This window comes from Aethalodelphis obliquidens, unplaced genomic scaffold (assembly GCF_003676395.1).
Source record: "Aethalodelphis obliquidens isolate GAN/ISIS:26980383/991018 unplaced genomic scaffold, ASM367639v1 scaffold10, whole genome shotgun sequence".
NCBI classification, from domain to species: domain Eukaryota; kingdom Metazoa; phylum Chordata; class Mammalia; order Artiodactyla; family Delphinidae; genus Aethalodelphis; species Aethalodelphis obliquidens.
Genome location: NW_020837954.1, coordinates 11,267,927 through 11,292,515, shown reverse-complemented (window position 1 = coordinate 11,292,515; position 24,589 = coordinate 11,267,927). Strand labels below are relative to the sequence as shown.

The 24,589-nt window shown below is 40.3% G+C and overlaps 1 protein-coding gene and 1 pseudogene across 2 annotated transcripts in view; one reads left to right on the top strand and one right to left on the bottom strand.

Annotated features, from left to right (window-relative positions):
- The window catches only part of BAZ1A (bromodomain adjacent to zinc finger domain 1A), a 94,326-nt gene extending 90,932 nt beyond the window's left edge, over window positions 1-3,394 (top strand). For both annotated transcript variants that reach the window (XM_027111050.1, XM_027111051.1), the window contains 2 exons: window positions 1,875-1,962; window positions 2,402-3,394. In XM_027111050.1, the coding sequence (XP_026966851.1) occupies window positions 1,875-1,962; window positions 2,402-2,598 (285 nt within the window). In that variant the 3' untranslated portion in view covers window positions 2,599-3,394. The remainder of the gene's footprint in view (window positions 1-1,874; window positions 1,963-2,401) is intronic.
- A 19,166-nt stretch (window positions 3,395-22,560) lies between these two features.
- On the bottom strand, window positions 22,561-24,589 carry LOC113622965 (nuclear receptor coactivator 4 pseudogene; annotated as a pseudogene).

The following is a 24,589-nucleotide window of genomic DNA, read 5'->3' as shown; positions in this document are numbered from 1 at the left end:
CCTATATTGAAAAAAATGGAGCTAGCATAGTCTCCTCAGTCCCTTCTAGTCCTGTGACTGATTCTTTTTTTTTAATTAATTAATTTATTTATTTATCTTTGGCTGCGTTGGGTCTTCATTGCTGCACGTGGGCTCTCTCTAGTTACGTCGAGAGGGGGCCACTCTTTGTTGTGGTGCACGGGCTTCTCATTGCGGTGACTTCTCTCATTGCGGAGCATGGGCTCTAGGCACGCTGGCTTCAGTAGTTGTGGCACGTGGGCTCAGTGGTTGTGGTTCGCGGGCCCTAGAGCGCAGGCTCAGTAGTTGTGGTGCACGGGCTTAGTTGCTCCACGGCATGTGGGATCTTCCCAGACCAGGGCTTGAACCCATGTCCCCTGCATTGGCAGGTGGATTCTTAACCACTGCACCACCAGGGAAGCCCCTGTGACTGATTCTTATAAATGATGACCATGTGTTGAAATAACCTCACTTTTTATTCTGTGTAATGAATATGAATAGAGTTGATTCAACTGAGTACCATTATTGGCATTTCTATTATGTAAAACAGTGTTTCTTAAACTTTAGCGTACACCACAATCAATGGAGGGCTTGTTAAAACACAGCTGACTGGGCCCCACCCCAGTCTGTTTCACTAGGTCTGGGATGATGCCCAGCCATTTGCATTACTGACAAGTCCCCAAATGATGCTGATGGTGCTGGTCCAAGGACAGCATTTTGAGAAACACTGATGTAAAAGATGGGTACTCTTGAGTAACAGAGATAGCCTAACCTAACTAAGGGGTTTGAGCTGTTATTTTTATATAGGTATGACGGAGTATGATGTGCCACAGCAGAGGTAGGACAGTGTTAGTTATACTAGAAGTTTAATGGTCTTTCAGAAGTAGAGAAGAGAAGGAATTGATTTGAGCATTTCAGGGGGAAGGAATAGCAGGAATTAGAAAGTTTTTTTATGGAAGAACTATTTGATTTGGTCACTGAAGAAAGATGGAATTTCAACAGTGAGAAATGGAATGAGGGCATTTTAGGAAGAGGGAACAACAAGTTAAGACCTAGAAATGAGAATATGGGAATGATGGATGGTTTGAATGGAGCAGAGGGTGTGTTAGAGGGGCTCAGACACAACTAGATTGTAAAGGGCCTCACTTGTCAGTATCAGGTGAAGGTTTCTGAATGAAAAAGTGACATCATCAAAATTCTACTTTGAGAATTCTAGAACCAGAATATGAAAGATTAATTAACATTGAATAGTGTCTTATAAAAATTAACTCTCTGGGACTTCCCTGGCGGTCCAGTGGTTAAGAATCCACCTTCCAACACAGGGGACACAGGTTCCATCCCTGGACGGGGAACTAAGATCCCACATGCCACGGGGCAACTAAGCCCACGTGGGGCAACTAGAGGGAAGCCCACGCGCCGCAACTAAGACTCGACGCTGCCAAAACTAAATAAATATTTAACAACAACAAAAAAATTAACTCTCAGTTGAACTGTAACTTATTTTTCCTGAGTAGTTTTGTGCTGAATTAAGTTTTGTTACATGTATTTTATTCTTTATTACAAATGCAGTCATGGTCATTACAGAAATTTCTTTATAAATACATTTATGTATCTATATAGAGAGAGTCAGAGAAAGGAAGAGGACACACAAGCAAACCCATAATCTGTTTTTTCACAATACATTGTTAACATTTTTTATAGTATCAAATAAGCTTTTACAACATTACAATGACTGAAATGTATTATGTAATTTTAATGGAATAATAGTATTCAGAAGTTAATATTCAGTTGCTTTTAAGGGCAAAACTTGCATGTATTTGACTACTTATCTTCAATAAATTTTCTATAGGAGAGATAATACTTGAATTATTTTACAGGTCCCAGACTATTATGACATCATCAAAAAGCCCATTGCCTTAAATATAATTCGTGAAAAAGTGAACAAATGTGAATATAAACTAGCATGTGAGTAATTTATGTTTTTCTCTGATAATTATTTTCCTTTAAGGAGGTAAAGGCTGTTTTTCTTTTTATTTAAATGATGTATATTAATGTAATTGTGTAGATGGCATCCCAAGAAATCCCTAAAATGCCATGTATGCATATATGGAAATGAAAGATGGATGGGGATTGAATGAGTTAAAGATATTTTATAGAATCTCATCTTAATAGATGTTCTTTTTAGTTATATAAAATACCTCTAAATAATTGTATAATTTCAATAAAACCATTTTATAAAGTATTTATAAACAATTTTAAGCTTCAGTTCTGCCAGCTTGTTTCAGAGTCTTCAATTTCTAAAGAAAAATGTGGACTTCTGTTTTCTTAATGACATTTCCAGATATACAAAGATTGTATTTATAATTTACTTTCATTCTTATCTCATTTGGTTTTTTCATTCTAGCTGAGTTTATCGATGATATTGAGTTAATGTTTTCGAACTGCTTTGAGTACAACCCTCGTAACACAAGTGAAGCAAAAGCTGGAACTAGGCTGCAAGCATTTTTTCATATTCAGGCTCAAAAACTTGGACTCACCGTCACACCTGGGAACGTGGATCAAGTTAGCACACCACCAGTTGCAAAAAAGTCACGAATCTGATTCTGTCTTTCTAAAGGATATATTTGAAGAAAACAAATTGTTCATGAAAATGGAACATTAAATCATGCTCTAAAGCAGACATATATGTATAAAGCAATAACAACTGATTGACCACATTGAAGTGTGGCCTGCACTATATTCTCAACTTTAATATTAAGCACTCAGGAGAATGTAGGAAAGATTTCCTTTGCTACAGTTTTGTTCAGTATCTAATAAATTGGATAGATGTATTGGCTGCAGTACTGGTTTACAGAGTTTTTTGTGCATTTTGAGATCATTCATGTGTCCCAGTATCTCAAAAAATATTTTTTCACCCATGGTTTATTTTGTCATTGACTTTTTTTTAGAAGTGTGGTATTAAGGGAGATTTATCTACACAGATAAATCTTCCATAATAGCACAGTTTAGAAAAAAGTGTATACGTCTAAGAATTGTTTAAGAAGCAGATTCTTTCAACACTATACATGAATGAATCCAGCTTTATTCCTTGAAGTGCTGTACCAGTGCTGGCTGGAGGTATTGAGTCTGAGTTTATTAACTAGATATTTATTTAGCATTCAAAGTAATTTGTGAATTTGTTTTGTATTTATAAAATTTGTACCTGGAAAATGTTCTTTAATTTTTTAAACATTTTATTGTGTTTTTGTTTTATTTCTCTAACTTCCTTAATGATCAGTCAATAAAAGGTAACACCCTCCCTTTTCCCTGGCAGTTCTTTCAGTTTTACAGAACTGTATTTTCAGTTTCTATGTACAACTTAAGTGTACAAATAAAATGATACTTTTTTTAAAAAATATTTTTCAAATATTCTGAATTTCTGGAATTTTTTACAAATGAGAATTGGACTTCTACATGTGATAAATAGACCATAGGAACCAATGTTTTATTGTACCTGAGTCTCTATAGCAGTGATTTGCATCTTTTTCTACCCAAACCCTTGAGGAGTAAGATACCTCCCATCAGTAACAGTAACATTCTATGGCAGGGATTCTCATTAAAAAGAGAAAAGAAAGTTTGGAATATGCCCACAACCCTGAAAATTTTTTAAAAATAAAATAAATGCTATTTCCTAGGTATGGAAAACATAGGGGCCTCAGTTTTGGAGGAGTAGCTGTTCCTTTTTAGGATGCAGAAGGAAGTCACGTATCCTCTGTAGGGCTTTTGGGGAGTCAGGAGACAGAACCGTCCCTCAATTTTCTCATCTAAAATCCTGAGGATTTTAAAGAGGTTCATCTGGGGACTTCCTGGTGGTGCAGTGATTAAGGATCCGCCTGCCAATGCAGGGGACACGGGTTCGAGCCCTGGTCCGGGAAGATCCCACATGCCACGGAGCAACTAAACCCGTGCGCCACAACTACTGAGCCTGTGCTCTAGAGCCTGCGAGCCACAACTACTGAGCCCTCGTGCCACAACTACTGAAGCCCACGTGCCTAGAGCCCGTGCTGTGCAACAAGAGAAGCCACCACAATGAGAAGCCCGTGCACTGCAACAAAGAGTAGCCCCCACTCACCGCAACTAGAGAAAGCCTGTGTGCAGCAACGAAGACCCAACGCAGCCAAAAATAAATAATTAATTAATTAACTAGGTTCATTTGTTTGGGAAGTTATCCCTCTTTGCTTTCATTTCTTTTTCATATACTCTGAGATGATCAATTCCCTGGCTTCTTTACATGAATATGTTGATATCTGTAACCGTTGGTAAATTTGTAATAATTTCATATGCCAATAACCAAATTTCTTAGAAAGTTTTACTTAATAGCATTTAAGGGAATTCCCTAGTGGTCCAGCGGTTAGGACTCCGTGCTTCCACTGCAGGGGGCACAGGTTCGATACCTGGTCAGCAAACTAGGATCCCATAAGCCATAAGCCACAAGCCATGTGGCCAAAAAGAAAAAAAAAAGCACTTAAATATTCAAAAGAGAATTCTAAAATATAATTACATTTTAATAGTAAATTATCTGATTCCTTAATATTCTTCACTCTTTAATAACAAGTAACTTTTATATTTGTTTTTCTTCTAAGACAAACATAAAAAGGGGTAATTTCTGATTAACTGATTGTTGAATTATTCAGTCTGAAAGTCAGTCTTAAAACATGCAGTTTATCTTATATGTTGCCTTTCTCAGACTCAGTTAAAATAGAACATTGCCTTTTTGGGGAGAAGGGGGGCACACAGCTTGCAGAATCTCAGTTCCCCGACCAGGGATTGAGCCCGGGCCATGAATCTGGTGGCCCAGAATCCTAACCACTAGGCCACCAGGGAACTCCCAGGACATTGCCTTTTAACCTCCCAGCCAGATTGTCTTATATACAAAAAGCAGCATTTATTCCCATACATATCTGCAGTAATTGAAATTTTACAGAGCAACAAGGTTAACACACGAGGACGTATGGTAATGGCTGAGAATGTCACATTGCCATGATCAAGAAAGCAGTCAGCATTATTTGACTTCTGTTTTGCTTTTACATTTTTATTCAAGGAGAGAGGACTGCATAATGGAACAAGTAGACCAGAAACATGATTGAGAAAACTTAAAACAGTGAAGGAGACATTTCAGTCAGTTGGGTATCTCTTACTGAGTTCAGATGAATTATATTTCTAACAGCACTTGATTTGTAATTGCAAGAGAGTGCCAGAAGGGAAAGGAATTAACACATCCTGCTACATACCAAGCCCATTAATATAAAAGTTTTTATCCTTTGTATCTAATAACTATGGGAAATGCTTTTTACGTTAAATAAGGCAAGGACTTCCCTGGTGGCGCAGTGGTTAAGAATCTGCCTGCCAATGCAGGGGACACTGGTTCGAGCCCTGGTCTGGGAAGATCCCACATGCCGCGGAGCAACTAAGCCTGTGTGCCACAGCTACTGAACCTACGCTCTAGAGCCTGTGAGCCACAACTACTGAGCCCTCATGCTACAACTACTGAAGCCCGTGCGCCTAGAGCCCATGCTCTGCAATGATAGATGCCACCGCAATGAGAAGCACGCCAACCACAACAAAGAGTAGCCCCCGCTCGCCGCAACTAGAGAAAAGCCCATGCTCAGCAACAAAGACCCAACGCAGCCAAAAACAAAGAAATTTATTTTAAAAATAATAATAATAAATAAATAAGGCAATTGGTTTTGTTATTATTGTTGTTATTCTCTCCATTTTTTAAATGATGTTTAGACTCAGATGGATTTTGTTTTTCTAAGTACTTGCCTGAGATCACAGAGTAAATGATACCAGGCTGTCAACGTTCCATCTTTCTGGTACACTAGGGTGCCTCCAAGATGAGAAATATGCAGGTTTATCTTTGTGAACACTGTAAAAGGGTGGACAAAAGGGAAAATAGAGAATGTATATGTACGTTTATTCATGTCAGATAATAATCTACATTGCATTTTTTGGAGCAATATTCATTGTAAACACATGATTCTTTTCTTTTTTTATTTGTAGTTCTCAGGATCTCTGTCCTAATGTTCTTTATTCATGTACTGAAGGGTGCATTTGTATTGTAAAAGCTGCAGTCTTCTGAACTTTGGATTTAGTTACCATGTATATTTGGCTACAGGGTCCTTATTAATATTTAAGCATGTGCAGAAACGTGTGAGAAGCAGAAATTTAATACCTATGCCAAGCTTTGAAGGTAGCAGTTCTTGCAATATCATTCAGTCTCTTATTTGTTTGCTATTTTTTTCCAGTGTTAGAATATTTTAAAATTTTAGACCTTTTCTTGAGAGAAAAGGAGGTATGGTGGGTTACACACATGGGTAAGTTGTTTGATTTCAGAAAAATGGGCAGAATGCTTAGGTTAATTTCACTAACAAGAGGAAGATTGTACTTAAGCTACAAATTCCACATTAGCCTTTATACTCACTGTTGAAGAGAACTTGTAGTATTAAGTAAAGATATCAAAGCAAACCTCTGGAAAAAATATGCGGGAACATCAGTGTATTAGTAATTTAATGGTATATAAATGACTGAGCAACCCTTTATAATCTTTCCATTCATTCTTTTTCTCAGTTAAAGTTTTATCTTGGGAACCAGTAACTCTTCCTATCAAAGAAATTTGAGGAAATACATTCAGAGTATTGATGGACAGATCTCTGTGTAAAATTTAAGGTTGTGATTTAAGCCTTTGATTTGGTCAATATTAGAGGTGTATTTTTTTCCCCAGTAAAATGAAAAATTTACTTCTTCTAGATATAAAATTAATTAATGGTCATTGTCCAAAAAATAGAAAACAATAAATGTATAAGAAATAAATTTGATGTAGAATTTTTCAGATTATTTTCTTCAGCAAAAATGGGATCGTGGTATACAAATCATATTTTAAGCAGTTTTTTTCACTTAGTGGAATACATTGTGATACTATATTCATCTGTGTGCTGTCTGGTATTCCACTGTGTCTAGGACTCACCTCATTTGGAACCGTTCTCTCAGATACCCCAGTTCTGCATTTACTTAAACAGCTAGTCATTTTCATGTATATAACTGCTTCTGTAATCCGATCATTAAAAATGATCTAATGAGACTTACTAGAGAATGGACTTGAGGCTATGGGGAGGGGGAAGGGTAAACGGTGACAAAGCGATAAAGAGGCATGGACATATATACACTACCAAAAGTAAGGTAGTTAGCTAGTGGGAAGCAGCCGCATAGCACAGGGAGATCAGCTCGGTGCTTTGTGACCGCCTGGAGGGGTGGGATAGGGAGGGTGGGAGGGAGGGAGACGCAAGCGGGAAGAGATATGGGAATATATGTATATATATAACTGATTCATTTTGTTGTGAAGCTGAAACTAACATACCATTGTAAAGCAATTATACTCCAATAAAGATGTTAAAAAAAAAAAAAAAAGATCTAATGATCAGAAGAGTGAAAACCTAAAAATTGGATAATGGGGTGGTGTAGCATTTCTACAACTAATAGACATTTAATCTTAAATATTTTCCTGCCTTGGCTTCTTGTGGTATTTCTTCTTTTGCCTGATCCCATGCACTTTTCACTGTTCAGTCCCCACAGTCCTCTAGGACAGGGCTTAGCAAACTTTCTACAAGATAGGAAATATTTAAGGCTTTGACAGCCATCTACCTGTGACATAACTATTCAACTCTGCCATTGTAGCACAAAAGTAGCCAGAGATATACACAAATTAATGTGCTCCTGTATTACAGTAAAACTTTATTTGCAAAAACAAGTGGTGGGGGCTTCCCCGGTGGCGCAGTGGTTGGGAGTCTGCCTGCCAATGCAGGGGACACGGGTCTGTACCCCGGTCCGGGAGGATCCCACATGCCGCGGAGCGGCTGGGCCCGTGAGCCATGGCCGCTGGGAGAGGCCACAGCAGTGAGAGGCCCGTGTAGAGGAAAAAAAAAAAAGTGGTGGGCCAGATTTGGCCTGCAGGCTGTAGTTTGCTGATCCCTGATCTGGAATGAATAATAATACATAGAGATAATTTAAACAAAGGTGTTTGACAAATAGGAAGAACTCCTAATTGCTTTCACTGGTCCTTGCTCTGGCCACTCCTTAAAAGTCGAGATTGACCTGTACTCTCTTCCTTGGTTGTCTTTCAGTCTAGCTCTATATGTGTAGTCCCTGAGCAATCGCATACAGTCCCACAGTGAAACCTAGCAACTACCCTATGCTGGTCCTCTGCTTCCACCCATGGAGGAGGAATTGGTGCAGGATTTGACCTCCTGCTGTAAACAACTAGAAAACTAAAAATGTATCAACAAACTTTTCATACATTGGATAATAGGAAGTGTAGGAGTGTTGCAGGAATGGGGACCCCTTTCAGGACCCTAGAGTGGGCTCTTGTCTAACACTTGGAAATGAATTGTCCAAGGAGACACACGTGCTGACAAAGCAAGAGACTTTATTGGGAAACAGCGCCCTGGGGGAAAGAGCACCAGGGTACGGGAACCCAGGAGGACTGCTCTGCCACGTGGCTCACAGTCTCAGGTTTTACGGTAATGGGGTTAGTTTCCGGGTTGTCTCTGGCCAGTCACTCTGACTCGGGGTCCTTCCTGGTGGTGTGCATCGCTCAGCCAAGATGGATTCCAGCGAGAAGGATTCTGGGAGGTTGATAGGACATATAGACTGGAGTCAACTCTCTCCTTTGACCTTTCCTGAATTCTTCCTGTTGGTGGTCGCTTGTTAGTTCCACGTTCCTTACCAGGACCTCCTGTTGTAAGATAACTCATGCGAGTGGTTACTATCTTGCCTGGCCAGGGAGGGTGGTTTCTGTCAGTGGTTCCCCTAACAGGACTGTTATGTCTGCAAGATCTCCCTATTACTAGAGCAATCTTCCTAAATAACAACACTAAGCAACTCAATTTCTTATTTACAAATTTCCTTTCCCCATTACCTGCAGTGGGATTAGCTGGGCCTGCACAATCTGTCCCCATTCTGTCAGCCTCATCTTTCACTTCCCACCACACCATCTATGTATTGGTTCCTGTCAAACTGGACTCCATTGTCTCTCAGGTATTAGGACTCTTCTAAGCTCCATCCTTTTCACTTGCTGTATCTTCCACCTGAAAGGTCTTTTGACTACCACTTCACCAGGAGGAAACAGATAACCTAAAAACTTGTTCGAAACACCCAGAACAGAGTTTCTGTTTGGATGATGAAAAGTTCTACAAATGGATAGTCATGATGGTTGCATGATAGTATGACTTAATGCCACTGAATTGTATATTTAGAAATGGTTAAAATGGAAAGTTTTATGTTGTGTATATTTTACAATAAATTTTTTAAATACCCAGAAATGCTAACTAAAACACAGCAAGCATCTGTTTAAATTCATACCTGAGTTCACAAGAGAGTGGTTGAAAAAACATTCTGGCAGTGACATGAGCTGAAGCTGTAGCTGTACTGGGGTGAATGGGCAGCAGCTCAAGGAGAGTTGATGGGCTAGGGGCTTGGGTTATAAAACTTACATGCAGATAATCCCTGGGGCTCATTCAAATCAGAGCTGGACTGAAAATGCATATAAAGCCAAAACCCTCATAGGATTACACCTTTATTAAAAATGTGAACTGGAAAAAAATCTGCCAATATGTGGTCCAAAAACCTATAAGAAGAAAAGCCAACCTGAAAAAGTGATCTTTAGGGACTTCCCTGGTGGTCCAGTGGTTAAGACTCCGTGCTTCCATTGCAGGGGGCTCAGGTTCCATCCCTGATTGGGGAACTAAGATCCCACAGGCCGTGCGGCCAAAAAATTAAAACTTTTTTTTTAAAATGTAGAAAGTAATCTTTTAGGCAGACTTCCACTTCCGGGATGATAAAGTTGGCATCCTTTCCCCCAATCCTCCCTCTCAGTAGAACTAAAAACCCTGGACATTGTATATAAAGCAAACTTAAAACTGAAAGGTGGAGATGAAGGCAGACTGACTAGGGACCTTGGGATTTGAGGAAAAACACAGTGATGAGTTTCATTGGTTGTTTTTTTTTTTTTACACAAATGTTATGTTTTTTTAGAATTTATTTATTTTTAATTTATTTATTCATTTATTTATTTTTTGGCTGCGTTGGGTCTTCATTGCTGCGCACGGCCTTTCTCTAGTGGAGGTGAGCAGGGGCTACTCTTCGTTGCGGTGCGCAGGCTTCTCATTGCGGTGGCTTCTCTTGTTTAGAACACAGGCTCTAGGTGCACAGTCTTCATTAGTTGTGGCACGCAGGCTTCAGTAGTTGTGGCTCGCGGACTCTAGAGCGCAGGCTCAGTACTTGCGGCGCACGGGCTCAGTTGCTCCACGGCATGTGGGATCTTCCCAGACCAGGGCTCGAACCCGTGTCCCCTGCATTGGCAGGCGGATTCTTAACCACTGCACCACCAGGCAAGTCCCCTGGGTTTCCTTTTTGACTCATGAATGTATCCAGACAGTGCGGAAGAAGCCAGCAATCGGAAATTCCAGATGGCGTGAACAAAAAAGCCAGCCTCAACCAAATCCTTCTCTAGCCAAAGGATCAGGAAAGAGCAACCTAACAAGACAAAGCACGCAAACAATAATCACTCTATTCCAGCTGCAGAAGAAACTGGCCTTAACCCCAACCACACCAGCAAAGACAAAGTGGGGAGCCTAGACCTCCACCCTCAGAAGGATAAAATGGAGTGCCCAATACCGCCCACTGAAGTGGTGTCGCAGAAGACCAAGTAGAGATCCTGGACGTTCATCCCTACCAGCCAGTGATGAGGTAACCCTCTCTCCCCACACAGTGTCAGTGGAGACCAGGTGAGGGGGCAGACTTCACGCAGCACTAATGAGGAGCACCCCCTTTCTGGTGTCAACACAAGCTGAGTGGAAAACTGACTTCTGCCTGCATCTGGCAGTCACAAGGTTCAGCCCCAGCTTCTCCTGTCAGTGGGGTCAGAGAAAGCCAGCTCCTGACGAATGGTTTAAATAAGATCCAGAGTCTCATAATGCAAAAATGCCCATGATGCAATCAAAAAGTATTCATACCAAGAGCCAGGAAGAGCTCAAACTGAAGGAGAAAAAAAAATGGCAACACCAAGGTAACCTGTTAGAATTATTTGACGGAGATTTTAAAGCAGTCGTGATAAAAATGCTTCATAAGTAATTATAAACACACTTGAAACAGATGGAAAAATAGAAAGTTTCAGTGTACTAGATTTCTACTGATATTGTAACAAATTACCACCAATTAACTTAGCAGCTTAGACAATGCAAATTTAGTTCTAGAAGTCTGACAGGAGTCTCACTGGGCTAAAATAAAGTTTCCAAAGGGCTGCTTTCCTTTCTGGAGGCTCTGAAGGCTCTGTTTGCATGAGGTCACCCACATTCCTTGGCTCATGGCCCCGTCCTCCGTCTTCAAAGCTACCAACATTACATTTCTCTGTGTCTTTCTTCATTGTCACATCTTCCTTGACCACTGCCAGCAAAGGTTCTCGGATTTTAAGGACCCATGTAATTAGATTACACCCACCCAGACAATTTAGGATAATTCCCCCATTCAAAGTCCTTAGATTAATCACATTTTTAAGTCTCTTTTGCCATGTAAGTAACATATTCACAGGGATTCCAGGGATTAGGACATGGACATTTTTGGAGAACTATTATCCCAAGTATACAAAGAACTCTTTAAAACAAAACAGTAGGAAAATGAACAACCCAATTTAAAGATGGACTAAAGACCTTAAGACAACAAAGAAGATATATAGATGGTAGATGAGCATATAAAGAGATGCCCCACATCATATATCAGGGAAATGCATATTGAACGACGAGACACCACTATAGACCTATTAGAATGGCCACAGTCTAGAGCAAGGACAACACCAAATGCTGGGGAGGATATGGAGTAACAGGAACCCTCGTTCATTGCTGGTGGGAATGCAAAATGGTACAGCCACCTTGGAAGACGGTTTGGTAGCTTCCTACAAAACATATCCAGCAACTACACTCCTTGTTATTTACCCAAAGAAATTGAAAACTTAAAACTTATGTCCACACAAAGACCTGTATACGAATGTTTATAAGCAGCTTTATTCATAATTGCAAAACCTGGATGCAACCAAGATGTCCTTCAGTAGGTGAATGGATAAATAAACGTGGTACAAATGGACAAATGGAATATTATTCAATGCTAAGAAGAAATGAGCTATCAAAGCGTCAAAAGACACGGAAGAACCTTACATGCATATTACTAAGTGAAAGAAGCCAATCTGAAAAAGTTACGTACTGTATGATTCCAACTATATGACATTCTGGAAAAGGCAAACCTGCTGAGATAGTAAAAGGATCAGGGGTTGCCAGAGGTTAGGGAGAAGGGTGGGATGAATAGGTGGAGCACAGAGGTTTAAGGGGCAGCGAAACTAATCTGTATGATACTATAATGGTGGCTACATGTCATTATAGATTTGTTAAAACCCATACAACATACAACACGAAGAGTGAATCCTAATGTAAACTATGGACTTCAGTTAATAATAGTGTATCAATATTAACTTACCAATTATAACAAATATACCACACTAATGGAACATAATATTAACACAGAAAACTGAGGTTAGGAACTATATGAGAACATTGTACTCCCTGCTCTATTTTTCTGTAAACCTAAAAGTGCTCAAATAGACTATTAATTAAAAAAGAGATTGGAAAAATGGATTAAGAAACATGACCTAACTATATGCTGTCTATGAGAAACTCACTTCAAATTTAACTGTATAGGTAGCCTGAAAGTTAAAAGGGTGGAAAAAGATATAGCATGCAAACATTGATAAAAGAAAACCAGGAGTGGGATTTCCCTGGTGGTCCAGTGGGTAAGACTCCACACTCCTAATGCAGGGGGCCCAGCTTTGATCTCTGGTCGGGGAACTAGATCCCACAGGCATGCCGCAACTAAGAGTCTGCATGCCTCAACTAAGAAGTCCGCATACCGCAACTAAAGATCCTGCATGCCGCAAATGAGACCCAGTGCAGCCAAAATAAATAAATAAGTTAAAAAAAAGAGAGAGAACCAGGAGTGGCTGTTTTAATATCAGATAAAGTAGACTTAAGAGCAATGAAGATTACCAAAGACAGAGAGGGCCATTATATGATAATAAAAAGATCAATTCACCAAGAATGGTAATTCTAAATGTGTATGCATTTAGGGCTGCAAAACATGTGGAACAAAAACTAATAGAACCGGAAAGAGAGACAAATCTACAGTTACAAGTGGAGACTTCAACATCCCTCTCTCAACAATTAGTAGAACAGGACTTCCCTGGTGGCACAGTGGTTAAGAATCCAGGGGACACGGGTTCGAGCCAATGCAGGGGACACGGGTTCGAGCCCTGGTCCAGAAAGATCCCACATGTTGCAGAGCAACTAAGCCTGTACACCACAACTACTGAGCCTGCGCTCTACAGCCTGCAAGCCACAACTACTGAAGCCCGCATGCCTAGAGCCCACACTCCGCAACAAGGGAAGACACTGCAATGAGAAGCCCACGCACCACAACAAAGACCCAATGCAGCCATAAATAAATAAATTTATTTATTTAAAAAAATTAGTAGAACAACTAGGCAGAAAATCTTCAAGGATATAGAACTAAACAACATCATCAACCAATAGGATCTAATCAACATTCATACAGCACTCCACCCAACAACAGTGGAATATACATTCTCTTCATATAACCACAGAACATATACGAAGATAGACCATATCCTGGCCCATAAAACAAACCTCAGCAAATTTAAAAGAACTGAAATCATACAGAGTGTGTTCTGTGACCACTATGGGATCAAACTAGAAATCAACAATGGAAACATAACAACGTCTCCAAACACTTGGAAACTAAAGGACATACTTCAAAAAGAAAGTATCAAGTGGCTTCCCTGGTGGTCCAGTGGTAAAGAATCCGCCTTGCAATGCAGGGGACGCAGGTTTGATCCCTGGTCAGGGAACTAAGATCCCACATGCTGCGGGGCACCTAAGCCCACACGCCACAACTACTGAGCTTGCACACCTCAACTAGAGAGCCTGAGTGCTGCAAACTACAGAGCCCATTCGCTCTGGAACACATGCGCCACAGCTACAGAGCCCACGTGCCCTGGAGCCTGCATGCCACAACTAGAGAAAACCCTCATGCCACAACTAGAGAGAAGCCCGTGCGCCACAATGAAAGATCCCGCATGTCTCAACAAAGATCCCGTGTGCCGCAACATGGCCAAAAATAAATAAATAAATAATAAATCTAAAAAAGAAAGAAAGAAATATTTTAAAAAGGAAGTATCAAGCGAAGTAAAAAAAAAAATTGTACAGAATGAAAATGAAATAAACGACATATCAAGATCTGTGGGACACAGCTAAAGCAGATCTAAGAGGGAAATTTATAGCACTAAATGCATCCATTAGAAAAGAGGAAAAGTCTCAAGTTAATAATCTAAGGTCTCACCTCAAGATCCTAGAAAAAGAAGCCCTTGGGGACTAGTCATACCTGAAGTGCCTAACGGAAACAAATGTAAAACTATTCTGGATGGACTATGCCTCAATCCAGGCTGCAGAATATTGCCACAGATAAAGCCCCACTGAAAATGAACTCACAGTCCAAAACTACACAATATACATGAGTGTCCACTGAGAGGCAGTGTGGTGCATAGTGTAGGCTTTCAATTCAGCTATATCAGGGTTCAAAGCCCAGCTGTATCCAGTCAACATAACTGCTCTGATCCTCAGTTTCCTCATCTGTAAGACGAAGATGATGCACTATGCTTCACAGTACTTTTGTGAGAATTAAATGAGAAAAAAGCATGCAAAAACGCCTCACATATATTATTCAACTTTTAATTTTTTTATTTAAACGAATTCCTCTTAGAATTTAGTCCCAGAAAAAAACTTTCTCCTTACAAACTTTATGCTTCTTCTTATTAGCTAATTAGAGCTATTTAACTCAAGGACTTTCCCTTTTGCCTTGACCACCAGGAAACTTAAGGCTAAACTTTATTGTTTTACCATCCCTGTGCCCTTTTGAAAATTAAAATGTAATACACTGATAGCTCAACCCTGTGTCTTTTAAGCAACTTTAAACTTTTTTTTTTTTCTGGAAGAATTTTCAGTGTAAATAAACAAATGGATGGAACTACCCCTACAGTCATTTTCTCGTTGTTTCAGATTCTACCCTACTCCTGAACTTCATTCAACTATTCCATCTCTGTTATTCTTGTATGTTCATCCGAAGCTTGCAAATTTCCATTTGAAGGGTTAAAAAAGCAATATGATTCAGTCTGCAAGATCGTGGTAGCAAAAGACTAACACTTTCCAAGTTCTTGGATACTGATGCTAGTCTATGGATCAAATGATGAGAAATATGCCAGTGACGTAAGCTCATCAATGAAGTACTTTTGCCTCTCTCAGGGCAAAATGGAAGCTGCAGAGACAGTCGAGTATTCAATGTTCTCTATCTCATTTTATAATGGTGCTTATTTTTGGTTATTAAAGTTGAGAACTGGTAGAAATGAGAATGCCTCCTAAGTCTCAAGTATCTCTTCTTAATTGAAAGGACAGATAAACAGATACAACCAGAATGTACCTCTGAACACTTTTATGTCTGCTTCAAGGACTATCACTGAATTCTCTGCTTAGTTTACCATTAGAGTTAGTAATGAGTCGGTTAAGCCTTTCTGTAGAAAGAGTTGGGCCGATAAAGTGCCAGGCACATAGCGGATACTCAGTAAAATAGCATGGCTGTTGAATTTGCAGGAAAGAAAGCCAAGAGATGTGTGCTGGGTCGTATTACAACAGCATATTTAACTTCATCCTGAGATCTCCTGGATCTCAGTAAGGCTGGGCAGTCTCATTTTATTTCAGAGGAAGAAAAAAAATTTTTTTTCAAGCCATCTGACTCTTTCCTAATACTCTTCTTCCATTTCAACTCGGCTCTTTTTCTCTCTAAAGTCTAAACAATAACAGTGTCAGAGTCTGCAAAATACTGTATTTAACTTAGCGAGTGCCCTAACAATGCCAGCTCTTAGGGCAAACAAAGATAAAGGGTCCACCAGTCCAGACCATTTCTTTACAATTTCTTGGAGGGAAATGAGCAAACTACAAATCAAAAGAACATCTGGAAATCCATCCTGTATAATATAAAGCAAGAGATCTGTAACTAAAGCAACTTAAGAGTTGATGGACTCTCGCTGAACAACTTGGCTACATCTGGTAGAATTAGAGAAAGTGTGTTGAGGGTTCACATGTGTTAGAAATCCCAGCAGATCAAAGACTCTGAGCTTGAACTCTTTCCTAGTAGATTCAAAAATATCTTCCACTCCCCCCACCCCAAACATAACAAAAGCTCTTTGTCTCTCTAAATGGGCATGTTTGAAGGTAGGAATTCCAGGGGCAGAATCTTGAAGGGCAAACTTTCGAGATGAAGGCTTTAGCAAAATTATCTTACGTAGATAAATAATGCAATCATTACATTTTTTAAAATATTCTGAGCTACAGAAAAAGGATAAATGGTCAAAAAGAGACCAAGGGTTTTAAAAATCTTTAATAATTTCAAGTACTTCCTTTGGTTATTCCTATTTCATAGGGTTTTTCAAATTTGGGTCAAAAAGTATGTTTCTACACAGCCAAGGCATACTGTCCTCATTGGTTTGGAAAGGGGTTTCCAAGGACAAAGATTGTCATAAGACCCAGCCAACCACACAATCATTCCTCTTGAGCATTCTGGATAGCCCAATAAAAGCCTGTTCCCTGGTGCTCTTCTATGAGGTTCCTTCAGAGTCACTCAATTAGAAGCCTAAATGCAAAAAACAAAACTTCAAAATTATTTGAAGAATATATAAAAAAATATTTTTATATCAAGATGGGAAAGGATTCCCCCCCCCCCCCCCCCCCCGCCACCGCCTCTCTCTCTCTCTGTCTCTCTCTCCTGACTAAATAATGACAAAGGAGGGCACTGGCCAAAAGTATTGAGAATAAAGTTGGGGCTGAAATAGTTTCCAGAGAAAAAAAATATTCTTTGATACAGAATAAAACCCATCTGTGAAACTGGCAATCCCCACCTTGGGGAAAGGGTTCAATGGCTGCGACCTTATTTTGGGTAATCATACGGGAGGACTATTAGGATCGATTTTGTGGCATAAAACAAAAATCAGTCCAGGCCAAGTAACAGAGGCTTGAATAAGACAGAAATTTCTCTGTCAAATATGTATATGAAAAATGAATCAACAGAAACCTCTATTAAATAAAGTTGGGAGACCAAAAAGGGGAGCTCTCATGCCCTGCGAGGTTAGCAGAGCCCCCAGAGGAAGAAGAAAGACTTTTCTTTCCCTGCAAGGACTCAGCCAATGAAAAACCACAGACCCTTTGTTTACTATAGTCCGCCCACTTCCTTTCATATAAAATGCATTGTCCGGGGAGTTCCCTGATGGTCCAATAGTTAGGACTCTGAGCTTTTACTGCTGTGGCCCGGGGTTCAATCCCTTAGTTGGGAAACGAAGATCCAGCAAGCTGCGCAACGTGGCCAAAAAATAAATAAATAAAAATAAAAAGCATTCTCCTTCCCTTGCCCTGAGAGGAACTGCATGTGGCTCACCATGGTTGCAGACCCTGAACTGCAATTCTTTGCTGATCCTGAATAAACCCATCTTTGCTGGAGAAACATCTATTTGTTTTAGGTTAACATATATAAGTCCAGAGGAAGGCTATCCAGGACTAGTATGGTAGCTCCACAGTTATCAGAGACACAGGCTCCCCCTATCTTTCTGCTCCATCACCCTAGCATCTGGCTTTCATTCTCAAGGTCATCTCATGGTCCAAGAGGGCTGGTAGTACTCCAACCACCAAATCTGTGCCACAAGCCAAAAGAAGGAAGGGCAGAAGGGCAAAGAGAATACACCTTCCAGCTAACTCAGCTCCTTTTAAGCAGCCTTCTGGGAAGGTCACATATCGTCAGTTGAATTGGTCACATGGCCACATCTCCTAGTCAAAAGAGGCTGGAAAATTCAGTCTGTTAGGTGGGGAGGGGGGCATAACTCCAAATAAAATGGAGACTGGTGCTCTTTTACTAAAGTAGAAGGGGGCCAGTGGACACTGGTAGGACCAGCAATCTCTGCTACAACTGTCAAATCCATTTGAGAGGATACAAATTTCAAGCAACTAAAAAAGGAGGCAGCTTTCCAGGCCTAATCTATGTTTAAAATTCTGTTCCATACTTTCCAACATTAAGTGAACCAAGAGCCATCAGAGTAGTGGGTCCTGCCCCTTCTCTCCTTTTTGTGGACAGTTTGTGGAGGGAGGAACAATTTTAAGCCAGTGAAAGAAGCCCACCTCTGCTTGGGTTCTTGATTGGTCTCTCACCTTGGGGCAAAAGTGTCTGTTAGGGAGGAAAACATTGGAGTCCTTAATTAGAGTTTAAACCTAAGACATTTTTATAATTGAACAAGTAATTGAAAGCAAAATCACTTTAGGTAAAATGTCTAGATTTTTAAAATATCACTTTATTAGAAAAAATTAAAGCCTCCATGTCACTCTCCCTGTTTCAAACCTTTTAATAACTGCCTGTAACACTTGGAATAAAGCCTCAAAATCCTTAACAGTAGAGGCTCCCAACTTTTCTCCGTTCACGGTGGCCTTAATATCATAATAGTTTTTTCAGGGCATTCGTGGGCCAGAAGAAATACCTACCAGTTCTGTTTATTAAGTAATTAGGTCCAAACAATATTTATGTCTTAGCAGCTTTGCACCTGTTGGGCACTGCTTAAGTTCTCAAACCTTGGAATCGGGTTGGATACAATCACCCTCATTTCCAGCTCCACACTGATTTTCCCGAGGGACTTGCTTTTTATCACACCAACTGCGGAGAACCCCTCGGATGGAATGTAGAGGCATCTGAAATTGAAGTGTAAACCAGCACGATTGAGTAGTTCCTTTTGTGTCCGACAGATGGCGCTATGTTTCCCTTGAAATTCAAATCAAACGCGGCGCCCCTGAGAGATTGCTGGGACACCGGGGAGCCTTCACGGACGGTTTGGGAAATGATTTACAGGTCCTCCATTCACCGGCCCTGACCACTTTTTCAGCCTCATCTTGTATCTCTCTCCTTGTCTGGAACATTGTAGCTCCAGTGGCCTTTTATTTTCCCCCAAACGTCAAGCTCCTTCCTTGCTCAGTCTTCTTTTCATGCTGTTGTTTTTTGGGGGGACTCTTCAACCAGAGAAACCCTCCTCAATTTCCCTAAACTATATCAGGGCCCCCTGTTAGTTTCTCACTAGACGACAGGATCCATGAAGGCAGGGATTGTGTCCGTTTTGTTCATTTTACACTCAGCGCCGAGCACATTTTCTGGCGTACAGTAGAAACTCAGTACTTAGAAAACAAAACTACATTCCTGACATTCTTATTGAGAAATTAATTTTCAGACACACAAGTAATCTAGTTGTAAAATACAAGAGAAATTCCTTTCTTGTTGTCAATTTAATTCGTCAGCAAGCAGTCATAAATCTGAGAGTTGATAGCATTTTAGAATGTCATTGCCAGCATCCCTATAACAGCATTTAAAAAACAAATTTAAGGGAAAGAATAATCTTTTCAGCAAATGGTTCTGAGACAAATGGATATCCACATGCAAAAGAATGAAGTTTGACCCCTACATTGACATTCTAAAAAATTAATTCAGAATAGATCATAGACCTATCTGTGAAGCTGGAACTGTAAAATTCTTAGAAAAAACAAAAAGCATGGGAGTAAACTTTATAAACCTAGATTAGGCAATGGTTTCTTATAACACCAAAAGTACAAGCAGCAGAAGAAAAACTAGATAAACGTGACTTTATCAAAATTTCAGTTTTCAGCTTCAAAGGACACCATTAAGAAATATAATATTCTATATCAACTATACTTCAATTAAAAAAAAAAGGGCACCATTAGCAAAGTGAAAAGACAGCCCACAATCCACAGAATGGGAGAATGCTTCTGTAAATCATATGTCTAATAAGGGACATATCCAGAATACATTTTAAAAATCTCTTACAACTCAATAAAAAGACAAATAAAAATGAAAAAAATGGACTAAGGATATTAATAGACATTTCTCCAAAGAAGGTGTACAAATGGCCGATAAGCACATGAAAAGATGCTCAGCATTAACCGTTAGGGTAATCCACATCAAAACCACAATAAGATACCACGTCACACTCACAGGGATGGCTAAAATAAAAAAGACAAACAATAGCAAGTGTTGGTAAGGATATAGAGAAATGGGAACCCTTGTACATTGTGGGTGAGATTGTAAAATGGTGTGGCCACTTTAGAAACGTTTGACAGATGGTTAAAAATGAAGTTACCATATGACCCATTAATTCCACTCCTCGGTGTATATCCCAAAGAAATGAAAATATATGTTCACACAAAAATTTGTACACAAATGTTCATGGTAGCAATATTCACAATAGCCAAAAAGTGCAAACAACCGAAATGCCCATCAACTGATGAATGGATAAAGCAAATGTGGTATATCCATGCAACAGAATATTATTTGACCATAAAAAATGAATTACTGACATATACTACAACATGGATGAACCTTGAAAACATTTTGCTAAGTGAAAGAAGTCAGCCACAAAAGACTACATATGATTCCATTCGTCTGAAATGTTCACAAAAGGAAAATCTACAAAAATCTAGATTAGTGGTTGCCAGGGCCTGAGGGGAGGAGGGAATGTGGAGGGACTGCTAATGGATATGGGGTTTTCTTTTGGGCGGTGATTAAAATGTTCTAAAACTAGATTGTGGTGATGGTTGCACAACTGTGAATATACTCAAAAACATTGAATGGTGCACTTTAAAATGTTGAATTTTATGGTATGTGAACAATATCTCAACATAGCTGTTATTAAAAAAACAACTTTTTTGGGGGGCTCTTATGCTTTTAATGGAGGGAGGTACAAAGTGCATCAACGCAAAACAGTGTTTTACATACTCATTAGCATAGTGATTAATGTTAATTTAGTGATACACAGTGTGTTAAACCTCAAAAACTACAAAGTTTCCTGCAACCTAAGATAATGGAAAGGCTCCTTAAGTTTTTACCCACCACCTTTAGTTTTAAAGTTCTAAATGGTATCGGGGGGAACTAAAAAATAATAGGCTCGTTTCAGCTGTGGTTCAAGAATTCTAAGGAAGTTGTATGGCAATGACACTGGGACTGTGAAGTTTCCCCAAAAGGGCTTTCTAGATGACCACATCACAAACTTTTAAAGTATTTCCAATAACATATAGGCAAGTTGAGCGGCTTAATAGTTTAAAAGCCTGGAAAGCAACTAAGATGTCTCATCTTACAGAATTTTAAAACATGGTATAAATACCATTTGTCTCCTACAGAGAAACTTTTTAAAGCACGGACATAACTTTAAGGATACTAAGGAAACATCAATAGTTTTCATAAAGCTTCAATAAGCACCCCAAGGCACAGTGTTCAAAACGGCCTATTCACTAAAATGTCATTGCATTATAAGGTATAGGTATGCTATGCTTGCAGTGAGAGGACATTTAATTTATGCCTAGTTAAAAGCACCGGGTGTCCAGTTCAGCTTCCATTTACACAGGATGCACCAGTAACACTTAGGATAGTGAATAATTCAAGTACTACATTTCCAACATGTCTTGCCTTTTGCTTTTTGATTAGTCAGCACTGGGGCTCTTCTGCCTGTAGTTCTTCAGAATATTTTGAAAGAGGCTAGGATTACCCTGAATATAGGCTTCAAGCAATATGGAGCCCTTCTGAAAGAGCTGTCTAGATACTTAAATAATAACGTTTAGAGAAGGGAATTAAGATGAAACTTGCAATAGCTGAGTTTGTTTCAAAAAAAGAAAAATAATGTAGAATCTGGCATGTAAGCTAAAATTTTTTGTAACTAATGTCAAAAATTGCCAAGATTGTTAATACATGTTTTGGTAAGAAAAAACCACTATACTGTCAAGGTTAATTATTTGTGTGAAATATATTATATTATATTAAAATATATTAAATTATATTAATTAAACAGAAGAATTCACCGTTAATGGAAGAAAACCCACAACAAGGGAAGCATTCAAAGAAGGGAAATCAAAAGGTTAGGTAAGTTTACTAGTATTAGAATACATCAACACACCTTGATTATAGAACTATTTCATTTTTAAAACTACAGTGCTTTAATGTACTTCTAACAACAACCCAAGCTAAGGAGCCATGGAGGCTTATGAAAAAGACCTACCCACCACGATGCTGTGTTTCTAGTGTAGGGGTGAATTAATACTTCTGTAGGAAGAAACTGAATCACCTCAGCGTCAACAAACGGCCTTTTTCTTTTACACAGTAACTCATAATTTGATGACTTATTATTATTATTATTCACTAGTTCAAAATTAGGCAGAAAAGGAACTACATCAGACCCAGAAATGCAATGATTTGGCAAGCCGCAGTCACTCAGCTCATGGATTTGTGATAATCTGCAGAAAATTTGTCTGACTCTAGTACTCCATTCCTTCACATCTGTAGAGGAGTTCAATACAACCATTTTTCTTTATCAACTTTAAGCTGCATACAGGCAAAGAGATCACAAACTGCTGGGAGGCCGTAACGGTCCGGGGGAAAGTTGTGTTCCTCCTGTAGGAGCGAATTAAGTAATACTTCCTTGGCCTTCTTTTGAAGTAGCCATTTGTCTTCTCCTAAGGATAACTGGCTAAGATTTCCCGTCTTCTTTCCTGGCAAGACCCAGTCAGCTGTGTTAAAGGGACACCAGGAAGTGGCCAAGTGGCTTGTAAGCTTTGGTATACCAGCTCTGTCCTCTGTAAGAGGCACTTCCTTGGGACATCCTTCTTTGCATGAGGGGGTAATGAGCCACTCTGACAAGGGACTGTTCCTTATGACTTGGAAGGAATCAGCAGTTCTAGAAGAAGCCATTGCCTTTGGTGCCTTAGCTTGTTCTGTTTCCTCTCTTCTGGATGGACAGAGCCACATATTCAGGGAATCTTTATGTGTCTCAGGTTCAGGTTTTTGTTCCACAGGCATACCATTTTTACCCTTTCCTTCTTTCTTCAGAAGCCATTTACACAGAGCTTCCTTCTCAAAATTTTCATCACACATGCGCTCTGCAAAGCTTGTACAGGGCTCATGGGCTCTGCAGACCTCCTCTACTTTACATGGGCCTTGATGATTCTGGACAAGCCAGTCCTCAGCCAATCATGCTGGGATCCACTCCCAAGGGGCCTCCAAGTGGTCATTCAGGCACTTCAGATTGCCCCGGTTCTCAATCTCCACACCTTTGGGCTGTTTACCCTGACAACTGGTACAGGAATCAGGCTTGATGAGCCAATCATTCACACCATAGGACTCCTGGAACACCTGGAACAAGAGCTTAAACTTCTCACTGGTTTCACAGCTGCCATTCCCAGGCTTCTCAAGCTTATAGGGTTCCTGGGGAGTCGCTAGCCAATCAGAAAGCTCCACCTCATCTTGCTCAAGAAGCACTAGATCTCCAACCTTTTCAATTTCACTGGAGTAAGAACTGGTAGTAGAATAGCTGTTACACTTTTGGTAACTTGTTTACCAGCAAAAGAAACTTGTTGCTGACTCTTGTGGAGCCAGTTTTCCAAGCCCTTTAGGTTGCCCCAGACATTATTGAAGCAATTGCAGGCTCTAGCAGAAGTCTGACTATTCTCCAAGGTCTGCTTTTGGGTGAGCCAGTCCTGCACATTGGTACTGGGCATGTAAGGAGCCTGGCAACCGCTGGCAGGTTTGCTTCCAAGGAGCCATTCGCTGAGAGGGACCGCTGTGGTGCTGGATGCTGACTTCTGCTCTGGCGACGCGATATAGCCTCTTTTCTCCAGGAAGGGCCCAATATTTGTTGAACTAGCATGAGCCATCAGGTGCTCAGGAATTTGAATGGTCTTGAGAGACCCAAACGTGGTGATTGCCTGGTGCAGGGCAGTTATTATCGGTTTCAAAGAATGGACAGTCGAATCTTCAGGTTTGAGGGTCAAACTGCCCAGTCTCTCCGGGCACACGGAGACTTGATTGGCTAGATCTTTGTATTGGGTGCCCTCCAGCTGATGAACAAGACAGTTGAACTGGCCCAGAAACCAGTAGAGTTGTTGGACCTGCTGCTGAAGCATCTCCTCTTTAAGCTGATAGATGAGATCTACCTGTTCATACAGCCACACCTCATGGCTTCGAAGGCATTCCCGGTGATGACTTATGCAGCTGTGAATCTGGGCTTTGACCTCTCACAAGTTATCTTTAATTTGCCGTTCAGCCCGAAGAACTCCACCAAGTCCCTCCGTGCATCACAACACCTCAAAAGGGGTTCTTTATTACTAGAGCAGCCACTCTGGTCTGTGAGGTACTCCTCTGCTCCCTGTTCCTCCTTGCAGGCCAGGTCCCCGCCCTGCGAGCTGCCCAGCAAGCAGGACGCTGCTTTCTCCGGGACCAGGGTGACAAAGTTTCCCCGAACCCGCAGGCTGCGCCCCGCCCGTGAGCCTGGCAGCGTCCGACGGGCGGGCCGGAACGCACACAT